Consider the following 17730-nt stretch of genomic DNA (forward strand, 5'->3'; position numbering starts at 1 on the left):
CACTTCTCCGACACTGGCTGCGCTGTGGGCTGATCCACACCGCGCCCTCCTCCCCCATAGCCGGTAATCAATTAAACTTGGTCTTTTCCGCGCTAATATCGCTGTTAAATACCCATTAAATGTTGAGCCTTGTTGGAATAGGTGTAACTGGTGTTTTTAACAGTGTATTGACTGCTTTAAAAAAGTAATGACCTCGAAAAACTATTTTTATATTTGTGAAATGTCAAATTTCTCCATTATGCTGAAAATTATAATTTTTTTTAAACTTCTTTTTAAAAAAAAATCATAATTTTAACTTCTATCTTATCACAATGTGAAAGTCCCAATCATTATTTTGTTCTCTGCAACATTTTTAAAAAGTGGGGATAAAAGCAGCTCATCATTTCTTGATTTGCTGTTTGTGAGAATTCTTCAATGTGATTGGCTGCTTAAACAGCTTGTTGACATCACTGCAGCTCTCTGCTGGGAGTCCCTATTGCACAGCGCTACAATGAATTGCACGTCGAGAAAGGCAACGTTCTGTCCACAGAGATTCACAGTCGTGAATATTAAGAAGACATTAAAATGACCAAAATTTATTGTCTGCCTAATATTTCCCTTTTATAATTAACTATGAGCTTCTTTGTACAAAATTGTGGCACAGGAACTGCAGACCATTTAGAATGAGTTTATTGTGAGCAGAACCTGTAATAAATGAAGAGCATGAGTGATGCAAGAAGTAGTGCTCAGTTTCTGTGAATATCTTTCATCATGCTCTTCATTTAAAAAAAAAACAAGTTTACAGCTGCAATATCTTTTTTCAAATGTAAATTTCACCAAATTTTAATATAAGACAAAATAGCTGTAAGTACAGAAGGATCGGCAAGTGAAGTATGGGTTGGTAAAATAGATTGTGTGTTGAAAATTGATTCTACAGTTTTAATTTTGTTTGGAATTTAAAAGCAATGTCGTAGTGAGTAGGCCTGTGCTGCAGCCATGGCGACAGAATACTAAATATATGTAATTATTTTGCGCATGTATAGTTTATTGGTATTTGAAGAGCCAAATTCTGCAATATGCATAGTATAAAGCAGAATTTATTGAACACTGCGATTCCTATCATTCACTTTTGTGTTTTTTCCACTCTAACAGTCAAGCTGGATAATTTCGGTGGAATTAGCAATTGGACCTGAAGAAGGCATCAGCTATCTTACAGACAAAGGCTCTATGGTACATAACTTCATAATGTTTGTTCCACCAAAATAATCTATGTATTCCTTTCTTTCCCCTCCCACCAAAATAAAATTGTAGCATTTCAAAGTTAATATTTACCTGGAAAAACATGGGTTAATAAATGGCAGCCTACACAAATGTTTTAAAGGCAAATCATGGCTGACAAACTGGATTGAGTTCTTCAATGAATTAATGGAGAGGGTTGAAGCAGGTACTGCAGTTTTTATATATAAGTACTTTCATAAAGCATTTGATAAAGTGCCACATTAGACTTATTAGCAAAATTGAAACCCAAGGGATTAAAGTGGCAGTGGCAACAGCAGCATGAAAATGAAATTGGCTAAGAGACGGAAAGCAGAGTAGTGGTGAGTTGTTATATTTCAGACTGGAGGGAAGTATACAGAGGTCGGTATTAGATCCACTGCTCTTTTTGATATATATTAATGACCTGGAATTTGGTATAGGGGACCTAATTCCAAACTTTATATCTGGCACAAAACTTGCAAATGTAGTAAACAGTGAAGAGGATAGAAACAGACTTCAAGAGGACATAGACAGACTAGTGAATTGGACATATACATGGCAGATGAAATATAACGCAGAGAAGTGTAAATTGAGGCATTTTGGAAAGAAGAATGGGAGATGCAATATAAACTAAATGATATAATTTTAAAGGGTTGCAGGTACAGAGAGACCGAGAGATTCACATACATAAGTCTTTGAAGGTGGCAGGGCAAGTTGCTAAAATCCTGGGCACCAAACTTTAGGAAGGGTGTCAAGTCCTTGGAAAAGGTGCAGATGAGATTTACCAGAATGATACCAGGGATGAGGAACTTCAGTTATATGTGGAGATACCAGAGGAGCTGGGATTTTTCTCCTTGAAGCAGAAAAGATTAAAGGGAGATGATATACATATTAAGTATTATGAGGGGTTTTGATTGAATAATAATAAGAAACTGTTTCTACTGGCAGAGAACATAGATTTAAGATAATTTGCGAGGAAGATAAGAGGATTTTTTTTTGCACAGCGACTTATGATCTGGAATGTACTGCAAAAACAGATGGGCCAAATGGTCAACCTCTATGGTATATAATTCTACGATCCTGTGAGTTCAGCCAAATCAGAAGAGGTGAGGGATTTAAAAGAAAAAAAATTGTAAATGTCGAAAACTGATTGAAAAAACAGCAGGTCTGTTATCGTTTATAAAGCGAAACAGTAGATTGTTTTGAGCATAGGCAAAATCTTTTACACATGATATTAATTCCACCTATTATTGGTACAAATGCTGATGAAACAATATCTTCTGTTTATGCTTCAGCAGAGACAAGAATTTGAACCTGATCTGCAGAGTTCAGTATCACCATATGGACCATTACCCACTGAGTTTTATCAGTATAACTGTGTTACTTCTCTGTACTTGCTGTTAATGGTTTTGAGCAGTTCCTAGATGTGTTTCTGCAATCTGATACTGTTCCAACAAGATTTTTTTTCTGTCCCTCATCGAATTAAGATGAGTTCGACTGTAGAAGGTTTAGTTTACCATCTGAACTGATAGGTTAAGACATGCCCAATGAAGAATTTGATTCATATCACTAAAATCAAAATGAAACCTTGGTGAAGACTGTTCTCTTTGCTCTGCTAAAAATGTTCTTTAAAAAAAAAAAGAGCTTTCCTTTAAAAATGTACACATGTCCCAGATATATACTAGAAACGTGAGTGATGCATTAAAATAGTATACATGCTAAGATTACAGTGGTGAGATGCTGATTTGACTTTCCCCATTCAATTGAACTGTTGTTAGTCATACCACTGGAGGGAAGCAGGAAGCTCACTGCTTCACTTGGGGAGGCGACAATGAAAAAATGAAATGAGTCTTTCTAAAGGCACTTTTGACCATCTTGTAGCACCTAACTCAAACCATCAGTGTTGGTGGTCTGGGAAAAGGTAACTCGGCTATCCCCAGTTGCATTTGGTGGGTTGCCTGGGAGCTTGGTGAATAGCCGAAGAAGACCAGGGGAGGAAAAGCAAAAGTGTTTACCTTCAAATAAAGTGAATAAAATATCCCTGTTTCAAACTGTATTATCACTCTATCACATCTGATGAATTCAATCTGTATTTGGGAATTGAGAATTTGTTCACAGAAGTACTTGTTTTCTTCCCTTTCCACCCAGTTTTCTCTTCTTTTCTCCCATCTCTCAAGATGTTGGCTCCCATGGAGTACAACTATATGGGACTGGCTGTAAAGGTGGCCTTTTTGTGTGAGCCTAGGCACTGACTATCAGCAGACTATTCTGTTGTTGGGTCATCACAGGTGAACCCAATCCTGCCCTTGCCTAATATCCAAACACATAAATACTGTGGCAACAAGAGCCTGTCAGACACTGGTATTCTGCATTGAGTGTCTCACCTCCTGACTCCCCAAAGTCATTCCACTATCTACAAGGCACATGTCAGGAGTGTGATGGAATATTCTCCACTTGCCTGGATGAGTGCAGCTCCAACAACACTCAAGAAGCTCGTCACCATCCAGGACAAAGCATCCCACTTGATTGGCACCCCATCCACCACCTTAAACATTCACTCCCTCCACCACTGGCGCACCATGGCTGCATTGTGTGCTAGGTATAAGATGCACTACAGCAACTCGCCAAGGTGTCTTCGGCAACACCTCCCAAATTCGTGACCTCTACATCTAGAAGGACAAGGGCAGCAGGCGCTTGGGAGCACCATCATCTGCAAGTCCCCCTCCAAGTTACACGCCATACTGATGTGAAAGTATATCACCATTCCTTCATCGTTGCTGGGCCAAACTCTTGGAACTCCCTCCCTAACAGCACTGTGGGAGTACCTTCACCACACGGACTGCAGCGGTTCAAGAAGGTGGCTCACCACCATCTTCTCGAGGGCAACTAAGGATGGGCAATAAATGCTGACCTTGCCAGAGACTCCCACATCTCAGGAACGAATATAAAAAAAGTTTCCAAGTGTGGTTACTTTCCAAGAGAGGATCTTTTGCTGTGTTTTTCTCTTTCCTCTGCCTTTGTAAAGCAGCAGTAAGGTCAATTGCACTGCTTCAGCTGAGGTTAACTAACTCGGTTAGCACTAAAAGGAAATATGGAGACCAAAACTGTACGCAGTACTCTCGGTGTGGCCTCACCAATACCCTGTACAGTTGTAGCAGGACTTGTCTTTTTATACTCTGTCCCTCATGCAATGAAGGCCAACATTGCATTTGCCTTCCTGATTACTTGCTGTAACTGTATGCTCACATTTTGTGTTTCATGCACAAGGACCCCAGGTCCTTCTGTACTGCAGCACTTTGCAATTTTTCTCCATTTAAATTATAATTTTCTTTTCTATTTTTTCTGCCAAAGTGGATAATCTCACATTTTCCCACATTATATTCCATCTGCCAAATTTTTGCCCACTCACTTAGCCTATCTATATCCCTTTGCAGATTTTTTGTGTCCTCCTCACAATTTGGTTTCCCACCCATCTTTGTATCATCAGCAAACTTGGCTACATTACACTCGGTCCCTTCATCCAAGCCATTAATATAGATTGTAAATAGTTGAGGCCTCAGCACTGATCCCTGCGGCACCCCACTCGTCAATGTTTGCCAACTGGAACGTGACCCATTTATCCTGACTCTGTTTTCTGTTAGTTAGCTAATCCTCTATGCATGCTAATATATTACCCCAACCCAGTGAGCTTTTATCTTGTGCAGTAACCGTTTATGTGGCACCTTATCGAACGCCTTCTGGAAATCCAAATACACCACATCCACTAGTTCCCCCTTATCTACCCTGCTTGTTACATCCTCAAAGAACTCCAGCAAATTGGTCAAACATGATTTCCCTTTCATAAAACCATGCTAACTCTGCTTGATTGAATTATGCTTTTCCAAATGTCCCGTTTCTGCTTCCTTAATAATGGACTCCAGCATTTTCCCAACAACCTATGTTAGGCTAACTGGTCTATAGTTTCCTGTTTTTTGTCTGCCTCCTTTTTTAAATAGTGGCATCACATATGTGGTTTTACAATCCGCTGGGACCTCCCCAGAATCCAGGGAATTTTGGTAGATTACAACCAATGCATCCACTATCTCTGCTGCCACTTCTTTTAAGACCCTAGGATATAAGCCATCAGGTCCAGGGGACTGTCCGCCTTTAGTCCCCTTATTTTACTGAGTACTACTTCATTAGTGATTGTATTAAGTTCCTTCCTTCCTTCCTTCCTATAGCCCCTTGATTATTCACTATTGGGATTTTTTTTTAGTGTCTTCTACCGTGAAGACTGATACAAAATATTTGTTCAATGTCTCTACCATTTCCCTGTTCTCCATTATTAATTCCCCAGTCTCGTTTCCGAGGGGACCAACATTTACTTTAGCCACTCTTTTCTTTTTAATGTACCTGTAGAAACCCTTGTTTTCAATTTGACACCATCCCTTATTTCCTTAGTTAGCTGCGGATGGTTATCCCTTCTCTTTGTCTTTCCTTCTCATTGGGATATATTTTTGTTGCGTGTTATGAAATATCTCCTTAAATGTCTGCCACTGCTCACCAACCGTCGCATACTTGAATCTATTTTCCCAGTCCACTTTAGGCAACTCTGCCTTCATACCTTTGTAGTCTCCTTTATTTAAGCTTGGGACACTGGTTTGAGAACCAAATTTCTCATCCTCCAACTGAATTTGAAATTCAACCATGTTATGGTCACTCATTCCTAGAGAATCCTTTACTAGGAGATCATTTATTATTCCTGTCTCATTACACAGTACCAGATCTAAGATAGCCTGCTCCCTGGTTGGTTCCGCAACGTACTGTTCAAGGAAACTATTCCAGATACACTGTATGATCTCTTCCTCAAGACTACCCTGACCAATTTGCTTTGTCCAATCAATATGAAGGTTAAAATCACCCATGATTATTGCTGTTCCTTTTTTACAAGCCTCCATTATTTCTTGATTTATACTTTGTCCAACGGTGTAGCTACTGTTAGGGGGCCTATCGACTACGGCCACCAGTGACTTTTTTCCCTTTATTATTCCTTATCTCCACCCAAACTGATTCAACATCTTGATCCTCTGAGCCAATATCGTTTCTCACTAACGCACTGATCTCATCCTTTATTAACGGTACTATCCCACCTCCTTTTCTATCTGTCCTTCCGAATTGTCAAATGCCCCTGAATATTTAGTTCGCAGTGCTGGTCACCTTGCAGTCACGTCTCTGTAATGGCTATCAGATCATACCCATTTGTATCTATTTGTGCCATCATCTCATCTATTTTGTTATAAATGCTGCATGCATTCAGATTAAGAGCTTTTAAATTTGTTTTTTTTTACCATTTTTTTCCTGCTTTGGGTCCACTTTTTGATTCACCTTTACACATTCTGTCCCCTCCTGGGATGCTCTGGTTTTCATTTCCCCCCAGTGCTACCCTGATATATTGCCTTCTCCTCATTCTTTGACTTTTTAAATTTTCGCTCACCTGAATCCTCCTCGCACTGTTCAGTATTATTTAAATTGGCTGTCATGATTCAGATGGTATTATCAAGCATTCTGTTTCATTGTTGTGGTCTTCCATTCTTTGAATAGCAACATGCAAGATTACGGCTAAGAATACTTCTTTTGTTATCTAAGGGAGACACACAGGTTTACTTCAAAACAAGTAACTTGCTTGATTCGTGGAAAAAAAATTGTTCAGTTTTACCTTTTTAAAAAAAATAGTTTTGTTGGCTGCCTCTGATTTCCATATTTGGTTATTTAAAAAAATTTACAGCCTGGAGTTTCTGCCGGGACGCAACTGTGAAAATGCGCTGGACCCGGCACCGGTTTTGCCAGGGAAAAGTTACACCCAGGTTTCCGATTTGCATAAACCCGATTGTAAAATCTCCCATGATTCAGTGCAATCGAGCGGCGTTATTGAACATAATTGATTATTGACTGTAACATGGGACCTCAAGATTACTGAATTAAACACATTTAAACTGAAATTGTGTTCAAGTAATTGCTGCAGCTGAAGAAACAGGCCTATCAATGATTTCAATTGACTGCTAGTCACAGGTCTTGTATACCAAGGACAGATCAATGGACTGAATTTGGACTCGTTTAAACTGAATTTGAAGTAATTGTAGCATCAGTATTACAAACAGACCTAAGTCAACTCACTTCTGGTCACTGCTGCTGTAGGTCATTAGTGATGGATTAATTTGACCGCGGGTGCCTGTGCGCCTGCATTTCTGAGCTCAATATGATAAACACCCCTGAATGGCATGCCCAGCTGGGTGGCATGGCCAGTTTTGTGGGTAGGGACTGCTTCTGGCGAATGGACTTTTTAACCAGTGTAAAAGATCACAAAAACTGGAGCATAAATGGTTATGGTTATTAAAGCAGTGACTACACTCCAGAAGTATTTCATTGGAAAGCGCTTTGAAACGTCCGGTGGTAGTGAAAGGCGCTCTATAAATCCAAGTCTTTCTTTTGATGGGCTTAGCTCACATACCTTTTAAATTCCGCAATTTATTTGTGTGCAATTCAGTTCAGGCCCAGGTGATATTTGTATTACAACAACAACTTTTATTTATCATAGCATCTTTAGTGTAGTAAAACGTCCCAAGGCGCTTCACAGGAGTGTTCTAAGACAAAACAAATAAATTTGACACCGAGCCACATAAGAAATTACAGCAGATGACCAAAAGCTTGGTCAAAGAGGTATGTTTTAAGGAGCGTCTCAAAGGAGGGTAGTGAGGCGGAGAGGGTTAGGGAGGGAGCTCCAGAGCTTCGGGTCCACGCAGCTGAAGGCACGGCCACCAATGGTTGAGCATTTATATTTGGGGATGCTCAAAAGGGCAGAATTTGAGGAGCACAGACATCTTGGGAGATGGGTGGGGGGGGGCGGAGGGGGGAATGAGGCTGAAGGAGAATTCAGAGATAGGGAGGGGCAAGGCCATGGAGGGATTTATAAACAAGGATGAGAATTTATTACCTTAACATTGAAATACAGCGAAATCCCATCTGAATGAAAGTCAGTGTTATGTTCTCCCCCCCCACCCTCTGAGTGCATCTTATTTAGTCCTTCTCTGATTCAATAAACAAAATACTTGTATCATTTAGTAAAATGTTGTTCACATTTAGGAAGAGCCCATTACTTCTCTGTGCATAGACGTTTGCTGCAGTGAATTTGTGTGGAAGACCTGTCTGACATAAGAACATAAGAACATAAGAATTAGGAACAGGAGTAGGCCATCTGGCTCCTCGAGCCTGCTCCGCCATTCAAAAAGATCATGGCTGATCTGGCCGTGGACTCAGCTCCACTTACCCGCCCGCTCCCCATAACCCTTAATTCCCTTATTGGTTAAAAATCTATCTATCTGTGATTTGAATACATTCAATAAGCTAGCCTCAACTGCTTCCTTGGGCAGAGAATTCCACAGATTCACAACCCTCTTGGAGAAGAAATTCCTTCTCAACTCGGTTTTAAATTGGCTCCCCCGTATTTTGAGGCTGTGCCCCCTAGTTCTACTCTCCCCGACCAGTGGAAACAACCTCTCTGCCTCTATCTTGTCTATCCCTTTCATTATTTTAAATGTTTCTATAAGATCACCCCTCATCCTTCTGAACTCCAACGAGTAAAGACCCAGTCTACTCAATCTATTATCATAAGGTAACCCTCTCATCTCCAGAATCAGCCGAGTGAATCGTCTCTGTACCTCCTCCAAGGCTAGTATATCCTTCCTTCAGTAAGGTGACCAAAACTGTATGCAGTACTCCAGGTGCGGCCTCACCAATACCCTGTACAGTTGCAGCAGGACCTCCCTGCTTTTGTACTCCATCCCTCTCGCAATGAAGGCCAACATCCCATTCGCCTTCCTGATTACCTGCTGCACCTGCAAACTAACTTTTTGGGATTCATGCACAAGGACCCCCAGGTCCCTCTGCACCGCAGCATGTTGTAATTTCTCCCCATTCAAATAATATTCCCTTTTAATGTTTTTTTTTCCCAAGGTGGATGACCTCACATTTTCCGACATTGTATTCCATCTGCCAAACCTTAGCCCATTCGCTTAACCTATCTAAATCTCTTTGCAGCCTCTCTGTGTCCTCTACACAACCCGCTTTCTCACTAATCTTTGTGTCATCTGCAAATTTTGTTACACTACACTCTGTCCCCTCTTCCAGGTCATCAATGTATATTGTAAACAGTTGCGGTCCCAGCACCGATCCCTATGACGCACCACTAACCACCGATTTCCAACCCGAAAAGGACCCATTTATCCTGACTCTCTGCTTTCTGTTAGCCAGCTAATTCTCGATCCATGCTAATCCATTTCCTCTGACTCCGCGTACCTTTATCTTCTGCAGTAACCTTTTGTGTGGTACCTTATCGAATGGCTTTTGGAAATCTAAATACACCACATCCATCGGTACACCTCTATCCACCATGCTCGTTATATCCTCAAAGAATTCCAGTAAATTAGTTAAACATGATTTCCCCTTCATGAATCCATGTTGCGTCTGCTTGATTGCACTATTCCTATCTAGATGTCCTGCTATTTCTTCCTTAATGATAGCTTCAAGCATTTTCCCCACTATAGATGTTAAACTAACCGGCCTGTAGTTACCTGTCTTTTGTCTGCCCCCTTTTTTAAACAGAGGTGTTACATTAGCTGCTTTTCAATCCGCTGGTACCTCCCCAGAGTCCAGAGAATTTTGGTAGATTATAACGAATGCATCTGCTATAACTTCCGCCATCTCTTTTAATACCCTGGGATGCATTTCATCAGGATCAGGGGACTTGTCTACCTTGAGTCCCATTAGCCTGTCCAGCACTACCTCCCTAGTGATAGTGATTGTCTCAAGGTCCTCCCTTCCCACATTCCCGTGACCAGCAATTTTTGGCATGGTTTTTGTGTCTTCCACTGTGAAGATCGAAGCAAAATATGAGCTCTTTACATTCTTCTATGTGCAAAATGTTTACTTAAACTTATTTATTGCAGTATAGATTTGTTCAAAGATCGCAAGTCAGTACTATGCATTTCAATGGCTATTTTTTGGTCTAAATATGCAATTCCAACTGCAACCAGACAACTGTGATACTTTGTTTGGAGCGCCATCTTGTGGAGCATTTTATTTATGTCTATAAAAATATTGCTTATAATACAGCCCAGTCAATTTAAAGGAATCTCTGTGAGGAGTGATCTTTTGATTCTTTAAGCATAAAGTGTATTGAATTCCCCCAGACCCTGCTGCTTTAGTTAAAGACTGGTCAATTATAATTGCAGCATAGATTACAGGAGTACAGCGTTGCATCTTTTTATGAAGTGAATTCCATTGTACCTGGCTGCTCATCAGAATGCACTTGCATTTTTTAAGTCCTGGTTTCCACTCTGGGTAGTTGCTTGGCTGGTTTACCGCTCAGGGAAGCCTCCTGTCCTTTGACCCCAACTGCTGATAATAGGGTGACTGGCTCTCTGTACATGCAATAAATAGAGTGCCCCTGATAGGATAGCGTGCTGTGAGGCGCTCTCCTATCACCATTTTCTAAAGCTAATAATACACACTTTCAAGGTCACAGTCATTTTCGGACAGTGCAGACAGTTTTGACCGGGATATGTCGGGTTTCACTATTGGTTTTGTGTCATAGCTGATTGAAACACAAATTTGATTGACAGTTCAAAGAATTCTCTGAGAAATGTATTTGTGGTAAATTGCATCTCAGTATATATTAATCAGTACGATTTTCTTAAACAGAAATTGGCGATTCCCTAAAATGGAAAAATCACCATTGCAACTTATTGAAATACATTGGGTCCTTAAGCCTGATGCTTTAACTGTGATTTCCTTAAACAAATTTTACTGCACTGTATTTTCAAGCATGCTTTATGTTTACTTTTTCATCTGTTTATTGAATAAGACTCCCCATCTGGAGTGAGATGGACTCTTTTTTTTTAGTAGTGTCATCTATTTCATTTCTGAATGTATAGCTCCATGAGTTTAAATGAAGTTTTAAACGTCCCATTTTTTTTAGTGGTCGAGCAGGGAAGTTCTCTCGGTGACCTGGCTAAGACCTAACGCTCAAACAGCATCACTAAAACATTATCATTAGTCATTAACTCATTGCTGTCTGTGGGGACTTGCTGTGTGCAAATTAGTTGCTGAATTGACCTACATGACAACACTACAAAAGTACTTCATTGGCTGTGAAACGCTTTGGGACATCGAGGTCATGAAAGGCGCTGTACAAATACAAAGTTATTCATTAGCAAGAAGGAAACCAGGAATCAAAAGCTCCATTTTTAAAAGTCAATTTTTTCCACTTCACATTTCTAGTATTTTCCTGAGGTTAACCCTGGATTTTACCTGTTCATTCTTTATATTGCTAACTTTACATATTTTCAAATGTCGGCTTGTTTCAAAGTCATATATCTAGATTAATACAAATGATGTAGCAGTTTCAGTATCTTTTTAGTCACTGCAGCTTTACCAGATTTTCTTATTTTTATGATAGTCCTCATGATAATCGAGATTGTGTATATAATCATACACTCACACACACACACATATATATATATATATATATATATGTGTGTATGTAATAATAGATGAGTGCCATTTCCCACCCAGCAGGACAGATAGATGATCTTCCAGGTATTTCAGGTATTTGTCAATGTCACTCTATACCTGGTCATCAGATTATGTAGGTTGAAGCATGGCATTCAATATATTTATTTGTATTCACATCTGGGAAATATTTACATCTGGGACCATAGACCCCTCAGGGACATTGGTGCTGAGTCAGTGGGCAGCAATTTTCCATTATATGTGTACCAGCATATGCCTTCTGATTACACTTGAGATGCCTGCATTTTACATTCCAAGTTTAAAAACAATAAGTCTTTTTTGGTATGTGGAAAATTCTATCCCGGACAGTATAATATTTAAAGCTTTGACATCTGTTTTTTTTGGTGGGTTGGAAGGACACACGATGGTCTTTTATAGTTGTTCTTACTAATTAAATAACACTTTTCTTGTTTTACAGCCAACTCACCTGGCCAATTTCAACCAGGTACAGACCATTCAGTATTCAAACAGTGATGATAAAGACAGGAAAGGAACTTTGCAGTTAAAAATAGCTGGAGCATCGGAGGTAAGTTCCAGCGTCAAATTGTGTAGAATGCCAGCTATCCTGTATTCATTTTTATTTGTGTTTTCTCTTTCTGAAAAAATTGCTTTCATTGGAGTATTAACTTCACAACAGTACATCAAACCAGCTCTGCAACTATTACAGATGTCTGGAAAACAATTTACATTTAGCTATGCATTATATTGTTATTGAATCCCTACCTGTATAAGGCTGGATCCAAGCACCTGATGCAATGAAACGTTATTGAGCAAGTTTAACATGGAGTAAATGGAGAGATCCGTAGTCCAAGATCAGCTAGATGTTGGCCCGTATTTTGCGGCCCCCTAGGGTGATTACGAGTTGCGTACGTACCCATAAGGACTGCGCAAATTCCGGGTTTTCGCACGCGAAGGCATTGCGCAAAAACCCAGAACTTGCGATCTGAAAAAAATCTCCTTGATAGTCCAACGCATCCCCAGGAAAAAGGCATCCACGGGCGGAGAGTTGAGCTATTTGCCCAACTTCTGCCCAGCGAATGCCGGTGAAATTCTTGCGCTTGGTAAAAGCGTAAAGCGTGCTTTTACCAGTGTAAGAGTTTAACAATTAAAAACAATTATTTTTATATCATTTAAACACCTGTAAAATAAGGTACGGTTAGTTTTAGCCCCTTTAAAACATTTAAATTTATTTTTCAAAAATTTAAATGTTTGTTTTAAATATTTAATTAAATAGCATTTTAATTGTAAATATGTACTTAAAAAATTTATTTGATGTGTACATTATTTTGGGGGGTATTACCATTCATGCTTATGGGGATTCCGTACATAGGGATCCCCTTCTTTAATTTGTTGGGCCAGCCCACGTGATCTGAGGGATGCTTGCAAACCACATGTGCCCCTGGGACATGTGGGTATCTACCTGCGCGTACCTGGAGAGACCCAGGAGTGCGAGTCACTGTGGAAAGCCTCCGACCGCAAATTCAGGGCCTATATGTGTTTCATTTGTGTGTATTTTCAAATCAAATCTGAAAAGTAAACCTCTGAAGAACAGCATATTGAAGCCATAAGTGACTGTAGTCTGGTCTAAAGATCTCACCAAGAATGGACTGACACAAAAACAGGGGAATACAATGGTGCAGAAATTGTGGTCGGAGGCTTCCAATCAAAATGGAATTTAATTAATCATTTAAAACAAAAATTTAATTAAAAATTTTTTTTTTACATATTTTAATGGGTCTAAAAATAAACTTATTTTATTTTACAGGTTTTAATTGTTTAAATTATTGGAAAAAATTGTTTTTTCTGTCCATTAAAAGTCTTGCGATGAAAGCCGGCTATACGCCTGCTTTTTATCAGTCGGAAGAATTTTATGGGCATTCGCTGGGCAGAAATTGGCCAAACAGCCCAACTCTCCGCCTGCGGAGGCCCTTTACTTCTGGATGTGTATGATCTTCTTCACCCAGAGAGTGGTGAACCTGTGGAATTCTCTACCACAGAAAGTAGTTGAGGCCAAGTCACTAAATATATTCAAAAGGGAGTTAGATGAAGTCCTTACTACTCAGGGGATCAAGGGTTATGGCGAGAAAGCAGGAAGGGGGTACTGAAGTTTCATGTTCAGCCATGAACTCATTGAATGGCGGTGCAGGCTAGAAGGGCTGAATGGCCTGCTCCTGCACCTATTTTCTATGTTTCTATGTTTCTATCTGTGAGGAGGATTCTTGACAGATCGCAAGATTCAGGTTTCTGTGCATGCCTAATTCTGGGCAACAATTTACTTCCTCAGGGAGCTGTGGAAGTTGGGACATTGAATACATTTAAGACAGAAATAGACAGTTTCTTAAACGATAAGGGGTTATGGGGAGCGGGCAGGGAAGTGGACCTGAGTCTATGATCGGATCAGCCATGATCGTATTAAATGGCGGAGCAGGCTCGAGGGGCCGTATGGCCTATTCCTGCTCCTATTATGTTCTTATGTTCTAATAACAAAACGTACTTTTATACAGCGCCTTTAATATAGGAAACCATTCCAAGGCACTTAATGTAATTTAAATAATTAAGATCTATGAATGCAGTTCTTCCTGTTCAGTGGAGATGTAACTGCATCAAAAAACCTTTTGTCTGTCTTCAGGAGCTTTGAAACTCCTGTTGTGGTTGGGACTCCAAGCAAAGATTTCAGTTTCCACAGAACATCAAATGAAATTGAAGAATGGTTTCCCAAAATATCAAAAAATATCCTGAAATCTCATGTAATAAAAAAAAAAATCACGAATTGTAGTCATGAAGCAATGGTCATGTTCCCAGACCTAAAGTCAGGGCTGTTTTTCAGCTGTACTTTATTTTTTGAGTTGTCAACTTTATGGAAGCGGTACTTTCTGGAAGTTGTTGGTCAGTTTTTCTGAGTCTTGTTAGTTGGCATGTATGGTGCTGGGTCATACAAGTCCAGTAACTTTTATCAAATATATTTTCTTTTAGTGAATAGATGAACAGGAAATGTTCTTACATTCATATTTTTATGTGTACTGTAATAGTGATTAGCTTTTTATCAAATCACCGAAATGTACACACATGAGGGTTAAATTCTTTATGGTCCGTTTTCGGGCGCGTAACTGGTGGTGCACTTACAACAGAGGCCTAAACCGTGAGCCCTGAGGCTGGCCCGAAATTGGGAATCTTGCCCATGTGGCCCGATCCAATTTGGATCATTTGTAAGTCCTGGTAGTAAGTCCCTCCCGGCTCCACTGGAAGATAAGTAAAAAGAAAATACTTTGGGTTTGTGACCACTTGTTTGGCCGCAGCAATCCTGTCAACATGACTGGAGCAGGCCCCACTACCTGCTTTATCACTCAGTGGGCTGACGAATTTTGCTGAGAGGTCCTCAAACATTAGTATATACAAGGGGCGCTTGTTTAAACCGGTCCACGAGACGCTTGAAAATTGTCTTGAGGCCAATTTCAAGGACGTATTTGAGGCGTAGCCCTGCTAAATTGGTAATTTTTTTACCTCCATTTCTACCTCCTAATGTCTCGTTACACAGAATTGTAAACCCCGTGTTATACTCGTTCATAACACTATTTTCATTTTTAAAAAATTACATAATCATATTGGCTGGCATATTTGTTAACATCGTAAATTTCAAAATCCATTTCAAGTCATTTTGAAGCATAATACTTGTGACTGAGTTGTCAGTGATTTGTACACAAGAAGCAGCGACAGCAATTGGCTAAGTCTCATCCCCTGTTGACTGTTCGTGATGATGTGTTGTGGCTTTGACCCTTAACATTTTCTACAGAATGTGACCGAGTGTCCTGATGGCAGCTGGGAGAAGTTATGACAATAACACTGCTTTGTGCTTATTTTCAGCCTTTGACTATAACAACTCCATCGCTGAACATCGCAGAGAACATGGCAGACTTGATAGATGGTTATTGTCGCCTAGTGAATGGAGTCATGCAGTCATTCATTATTCGGTCCCAGAAAGGTAAGTTTTGGTGTCCTCTGACGTTCTGATATTTACATATGATATCTGGCAGCTGCATTTCTGATTTTAATGAGAAAGTATAGGCATCTGATCTTCAACATCTATACTTTCTCATTAAAATCTGAAATTGTGGAATACTTTGAAGACTTGTTTTTCTAAAGCATACATCTGGGTTAAAATATATTTTAGTACAGCTTAATTATGTGGATCTGTTATACAAGGGATACTTTCCAAATTATCTGCTTTAGCTACTGTGTTGAATTCTAGAAAAATATTAACTCCCTGTAAATTATCCTGCATCCCCCAATTGATGTACCATGATCTCTTGTTACACCGATGAGTATGATTCTGTCACATTTCAGCACTATAATGAAGGTCATAGTTGCTGACACTGCCTCACTCTGATGCCATTTACTTTGCAGCTGCCAATTTGCAGTTTGTTACACAGCATAGTCAGAGTACATGCTCAGTATTAGGAAAGAAGAAAACATACATTTATATTGGCCCAGATTTTGCAGTGATAATGACAGCGAACATGTCAGTGTTTGCCATCATTACCCCTCTAAAATTGACTGTATCTTCAGGATTTAGCGCATGTGAAGAAATTATTCGATTTTAAAAAAAATGTCAAGTTTGTTCATGATATTTCAGCTTCTACCTTAACCCTATATGTATGTCCCAATTTTTATTTTGCTCTCTGTGGCATTTTTTTTTGTGCAGATAATTGGTGCTTTTTATTTCCTGGTTTGCTGTCTGTGAGAATTCTTCAGTGTGATTGGCTGCTTCGACAGCTTGATGATGTCCCTGCTGCATCATGCTGGGGATAACCCTACTGACAATGCTACAAACAATTTCATGTTGAGAAAGTTCAAGTTTTTGCCACAGAAATAACCAAGTCTCTGTGGCCAATTTTCTTTGAGGTCAGCGGCAATCGCCGTCGCTTACCGCAAATTACGGGACACTGTTTATTATACATTTTCAGTTTTCCCAAATTGTTTCGCAGCCAATTAATTCGTTTACTTACATGATCTGTAGTTGCTGTTGTTATGTGGGCGAGTGCGGTAGCTAGATTATTTACAAGGTGCACAGCAAGTATGAAAGCTAATCAATGAATCTTATCTTGGTGCTGTTGATGAATATTGATAGTTTGATGAATGAGAATGATTTAGTCGCTGAAAATTAAAAAAACTTGTTTCAATTTTTAAGTGGTTGGTGAACAGGGTAAATAATAATGCAACAAGTTAGTTGCAACACACACTGATGGAATATTTCCACTCCTGTCAGCACCAAAGTCACCAATGTCGTTCTCTGTGATTGAGAGTGTATCCCATGGGGTTCTGCAGGGCTCAGTGCTGGGTCCCTTGCTTTTTGTGGTATATATCAATGACTTGGAATTGAATGTTGGGGGTATGATTAAGAAGTTTGCAGAAAACACTAAAATAGGCTGAGAGGTTGATAATGAAGAAAGCTGCAGCAAGATATTAATGCGCTGGGCAGAGCAGTGGCAAATAGAATTCAATCTGGATAAGTGTGAGGTAATGCATTTGGGGAGATCTAACAAAGAAAGGAAATAGACTTTACTGGTATAACACTGAAAAGTGTAGTGGAACAAAGGGACCTTGGAGTGCAGGTCCACAGATCCCTGAAGGAAGCAGGCCAGGTAGATAAGGTGGTTAAGAAGGCATATGGAATACTTGCCTTTATTAGTTGAGGCATAGAATACAAGAGCAAGGATGTTATGCCTGAACTGTATAAAACACAGCCTCTTATCAGCAAAGGCAGACATTGATGCGGAGATTCAACATCGCCTCCAGTGCGCCAGTGCAGCCTTCGTCCGCCTGAGGAAAAAAGTGTTTGAAGACCTGGCCTTCAAATCTGCCACCAAGCTCATGCTCTACAGGGCTGTAGTA

At 39.9% G+C, this 17730-nt stretch overlaps 1 protein-coding gene across 11 annotated transcripts in view; it reads left to right on the forward strand.

Moving 5' to 3' along the window:
* Positions 1-17730, forward strand: part of LOC139277362 (focal adhesion kinase 1) — a 759656-nt gene that overhangs the window by 476973 nt on the left and 264953 nt on the right. For all 11 annotated transcript variants that reach the window (XM_070895775.1, XM_070895782.1, XM_070895811.1 and 8 more), the window contains 3 exons: positions 1132-1209; positions 12260-12367; positions 15703-15820. In XM_070895775.1, the coding sequence (XP_070751876.1) occupies positions 1132-1209; positions 12260-12367; positions 15703-15820 (304 nt within the window). The remainder of the gene's footprint in view (positions 1-1131; positions 1210-12259; positions 12368-15702; positions 15821-17730) is intronic.

Source organism: Pristiophorus japonicus, chromosome 1, assembly GCF_044704955.1.
Source record: "Pristiophorus japonicus isolate sPriJap1 chromosome 1, sPriJap1.hap1, whole genome shotgun sequence".
In the NCBI taxonomy this organism is placed as follows: domain Eukaryota; kingdom Metazoa; phylum Chordata; class Chondrichthyes; family Pristiophoridae; genus Pristiophorus; species Pristiophorus japonicus.